Raw genomic sequence first — 5,162 nt, 5'->3', positions numbered from 1 at the left:
GTGCCCACCACCGTCGTGGACTGATGTAGTGCCCGCCGTCGTAGCTTCATGCTCACCTTGCCTGCCCATCATTGTCGTGGTGCGCTGGTATACGAGAGCCCACCACCGTTGTCAACTGATGTAGTGCCCGCCGTTGTAGCTTCATGTTCACCTTGCCTGCCCACCATTGTTGTCAAATTGTGAATACTACACCAGACTTACTGTTATTCTTTTGTAATACAAGTATAGCTAGTAATCCATCATTGTCGTAAATTTCCGTGACTCACCTTTGTACACAATGGCTGTTGGATTGTTGTCCATACTTTGTTACGTACAAAGCAACTAGGGCTGAATCAAGCCCAATGTAAAGCCTGACCCTCCGAAGGAATATGACGGTCGAGCGGATCTCGATGCGTATCAACGGTACGTTGAGCAAAGTGTTGAGTACCTAATAGACGGTATGATTGTCAGGGATCGACATGTGTCGAAGATTGGACATTACCTGAGCGGGAATGCCCAACAGTTCTTCAAGCGGGTCGTCAAGAGCCCAGAGGAGTGGACCGTCCGGGAATTTTTCAATGAGCTATTCAACTATTGCTTCCCGGATGGATTCATGAACGAGATTCGAAGGCGCTGGAGGAGCTGGCGCCAGCGCAAGTCGTCCGTTAAGGTATATGCAGCCGCGATGGAAGGATTCCGCGATGATTTAGGGGACGAGATTTCGGATCGTCAGTTTGTGCAGCGGTTCTGGGAAGGACTAGATGACGAAATCAGCCGCGAACTGTATCGAGATCGACTACATCCTGACATTGACACGTACGAAGACGTCCTGGAGTGCGCTATTGTCGCCGAACGTGCTATCAACAAACCCTCCATCGTGGAGGCTCCTTGAACAGTAGTCAACCCCCTGGGTCGCAAGGTCCGGGAGGCGGAAGTAGTGGTCATGGCAATCAGAGTGGATCCGGTGGTCGTGGTGGCCGCAGCGGATCCGGAAGTGGAAGTGGCCGGAACGGTAAGGGTCGCGAGATCCGTCCTGGTGCTGGCCCGCACAGAAGCCCCGATGGTGGGACGTCGCCAGGGGTCGGTCCTGAAAAGGACTCATCAAAACAGAAGGATAAGAATGCAAAACGGAGCTCACCGTTGTCGCGAGACCAAATGAAGGAACATCTTGAGAATAACTTGTGCTTCAAGTGTCATAAGGCTGGGCACATGAGTCGCAACTGTCCTGAAGGTCAGCAGGTGAAGAGCGACACGAAAGGACGTGCACCGGGTGCCAAGACAAGCTATGCGATCAATTTCGCGGAGACGGGAGAGTCCGAAGACGATGCAGAGACGCCGGTTGGTGATCCAGAGGTCATGGATGAGCTGCCGTGCGGCTCCATTCGGTGGCGCTTAACGGAAGATGACGATCTGCTATCGGAGCAGGGGGCCGATGAAGTACCTCCGCATGATGATGGACTCGACCCGAGCGGGAACCCACCGCCGTACGAGGAACGGCGCTGGGCCCAGGAGGAGGCACGTACCTGGTACACGCCGTATAGGGACGATTGGCGTCAAAATATGCTGGATTACCTGCAGACCCGTGGTATCACGGCGGCTGTCCGAGCCGCGTGCGACGCTTATGAGCGCCAGGATGTTGATCCTAACTTTGTGTGTCCGGACGCTGTGCGAGAGCATCGGCTTGAGCGCGATGCCTTTGTCGAAGGTTCTTCTCGGTTTGGCGACCCCGCTGCTAATCGGATAGGTTCTGTCGTCGAGGCTCGCATCGACCAGCTACCGCATTTGTGGGATATCTGGACAAATGAGTTTGCGATCGCATCATGTATGATTTTGTTGGCCGATGGACGTACCCCTTGGGTTATGAATGACGCCCGCCTAGACCTTCCTATTGTTATCCCTAATGAGTTGCTGATCCGCCGTGGTTTTGACTTTGTCAATTGGTATCGAGTGCGCATGCGAGAGTTCGTTGCGCTGGCTCGGAGATTCGAGCGCGATGAGGTTGGCTTCGAGGACGTGGACTTCCTCTGGGATTGGAACTGGGGTGTTCCTAGGGAGGCAGTCGATCCTGAAGATGAGGATGCCGCAAGTGAGGCAGGAGATGCCGGGAGCGATGACAGCTCTGAGGATGGCGATTACCCACCGGGTGCGCGGTTTAACATCCCTTCGGACGACTCCAATGACGATCTCGTAGAAGGCGAGATGTTCGAGATCGACGGCACTCTCTACATGCTGGGTGCTGATGATACCCTCTGGTTTCGCTCTGCAAGTATCAGGCTGGATGTCGATGGAAGTAAGGAGGCAGGTCGTCGACTTGCAGCAGCGCGCGTGAAACAGCCTCCTAAGGACAGCTTTGCATCACTTCAACGCAACGCGTCTCGAATTAAAACCTCAGGGCGTAGGGTCCCGAGGCCCATCGTTATCACAGTGCGTGTTAACGGCCACGAGTGCCGTGCCCTGCTAGATTCAGGATCTCTCGGCGATTTCATGTCAACGACTCTCGCTGAACAGTTAAAGGTCCAGAAAACCCCACTTGATACTCAGATTACTGTGCAGCTCGCGGCTCAAGGATCCAAGACTAAGGTGAACTACTATACCACAGTAGATCTACAGTATGCCCGGATTTCATGTCAGCGTGTCTTCGACATAATGAATATTGACGGCTATGATCTGATCCTGGGCACGCCGTTCATCTGGCAGCACAGGATCATGTTTGGGCTGAACCCTTCGCGGGTGATTGTGGGATGCGAGGAGCCTGAGGTCATGCGAACAGGCGAGGATGTTGGGGAACTCGCATCCCGAACTGCTAAGCTCCGTGAACGGTCTATTGAAGAGATCCGGCGAGAGCTCCATGAATACGCAACGCCGTTGTACCAAAAAGCGGCGGAGACGACGTTACCTCCTCTGCGGCGAGTGAATCATCGCATTCCTATTATAGATAAGGAGAAGCGGTACCCGTTTCGTGCCTCTAGGTGTCCTGAAGGGTTTCGTGAGCAGTGGAATGCGAAGCGGGACATTTTCTTGAAGTCGGGACGATGGGAGTACGCGAGCGGCGTAAATGCATCTCCTATCATGTTCCTCAGCAAGCCCTCAGGTGGTATGCGAAATACTGTTGACCTACGAGCTCGGAATGATAATACAGAAAAGCTGGCATCGCCTCTCCCGGATCAGGATGGCATATGCCGCCGCGTCGCAGCGAGCCGGTATTTCACGGCAATGGACTTGGAGGGCGCATACGAGCAGGTTCGAGTGGAGCCGGAAGACGTCCAATACACGCTAATGGCGACGCCGGACGGTACGATGGTGAGCCATGTCTTGCAGCAAGGTGACTGCAACGCCATCGCAACGTTCATGGCGGTAATGACTGACATGTTCTCGCCGTACCTAACCGTATGGCTGGAAATCTATCTAGACGACCTCATTGTGCATAACGATGATCTCGAAGAACACGTACGTTGCGTAAAGCAGGTCATCAACATTCTTCGCCGAAATCAGTTCTACCTATCGGAGAAAAAGATGCACTTTCTGGCTGACGAGATCAAGTTGCTTGGACAGATCGTGTCGCGGAAGGGTATCAGGCTTGATCCGGTGAAGGTTGAGAAGATACGCACATGGCATGTGCCGACCAATCGCGATCTCCTTCGTGGCTTTCTCGGCGCTGTTGGATACCTCGCAGACGGATGTGCTGGGATACGTGTCCCAATGGATGTGTTGAACCGGCTGACTGGTGACAAGGTAGTCTATCGCTGGGGTCCAACGGAGCAGCGCGCGTTCGATGATATCCGTGACATTGTCGACGCTCACCGGAATGTTCATCGCGTTGCGATGCGGTACGGGCCGGGGGCACCGCCGGTACATGTGGTCACTGATGGGTGCCTCACGGGCGTGGGTGGCTGCATCTTGCAAGGGCCGGACTGGAAATCGGCCGCGGTAGTCGCGTTTTATTCGGCAAAGTTGTCCGCGGCGCAGCAAAACTACGCGGTACACGAGATTGAATTGTTAGCTGGTCTCGAAACTATGCTGCGCTATCGGGACTTACTGCTAGGCGTCCCTTTCACCTGGTATACGGACCACAAGGGGCTGATTCATTTCATGAATCAGAGAAACCTGACTGGGCGTCAGGCGCGATGGCTGGAAAAGCTATCAGAGTTCGACTTTACGATCGTCTACGTCCCGGGTCTGGAGAATGAACTTGCGGATGCGTTATCGCGCATCTATTCCGACGACGAGCCCGGTATAGTACGATCAAAGAATGAAATGGTCCAGTATGACGAGGACCATCCCCCGCGCGGCAGTGTCATGCCCGTACTCACCGGTCTGGAAGCTCGGATGGCGTCGTTGCGACCTCGTACTCCACGCGCAGCAGTGCGAGGGCCAGTGATGCTACAGTCGTCTGAGATGCCGTTGTTGGCGCGTTCTGCCGTTGCACCGACAACTCGGAAACAGGTTGCTCCACAACCGGCTGAGACGGGACGGCCGGAGACTGCCCAAGAGTTCGCAAAGCGTATCAAGAAGGTGACGCTGCGTCTTCCGGAGCAGCGTCAGGAGGGCGGGCATGGAGGAATACATGCACAAACTGATGCAACAGGAAAGAAACCACTGAACAAAGAGACAGACGATGACGAAGCGGCCGCCATGGCTCCGAAGTTCCTTGATATCATAGCAGAATATGATGGAAACATTCGGTTTCCGGAGTGTCTGAAAGGTAAATACACGGAAGATCCGTTTTTCAAGCTTATACTTGAGAATCCGTCTCAGTTCAAGAATTTCACAATCGAAGACGACACGATGTACTTGAAAGATGAGGGCTCGAAGGTCCTATGCGTTCCTGGATGCATGATAGGGCAGCCCTAGTTGCTTTGTACGTAACAAAGTATGGACAACAATCCAACAGCCATTGTGTACAAAGGTGAGTCACGGAAATTTACGACAATGATGGATTACTAGCTATACTTGTATTACAAAAGAATAACAGTAAGTCTGGTGTAGTATTCACAATTTGACAACAATGGTGGGCAGGCAAGGTGAACATGAAGCTACAACGGCGGGCACTACATCAGTTGACAACGGTGGTGGGCTCTCGTATACCAGCGCACCACGACAATGATGGGCAGGCAAGGTGAGCATGAAGCTACGACGGCGGGCACTACATCAGTCCACGACGGTGGTGGGCACTGACATACCAG

General features: G+C 53.6%; 1 protein-coding gene across 1 annotated transcript; it reads left to right on the top strand.

Moving 5' to 3' along the window:
* Positions 1–368: 368 nt before the first annotated feature.
* On the top strand, positions 369–871 carry PUNSTDRAFT_138451 (uncharacterized protein; the record flags this gene model as incomplete). Its single annotated transcript, XM_007388142.1, has 2 exons — positions 369–402; positions 435–871. The coding sequence occupies 2 exons, from the start codon at positions 369–371 to the stop codon at positions 869–871; spliced, it is 471 nt and encodes a 156-aa protein (XP_007388204.1).
* Between the last annotated feature and the right edge of the window lie 4,291 nt (positions 872–5,162).

Source organism: Punctularia strigosozonata (assembly GCF_000264995.1).
Source record: "Punctularia strigosozonata HHB-11173 SS5 unplaced genomic scaffold PUNSTscaffold_17, whole genome shotgun sequence".
NCBI lineage: Eukaryota > Fungi > Basidiomycota > Agaricomycetes > Corticiales > Punctulariaceae > Punctularia > Punctularia strigosozonata.
The sequence above is the reverse complement of the archived record's forward strand: the minus strand, read 5'-3'. Positions and strand labels throughout refer to the sequence as shown.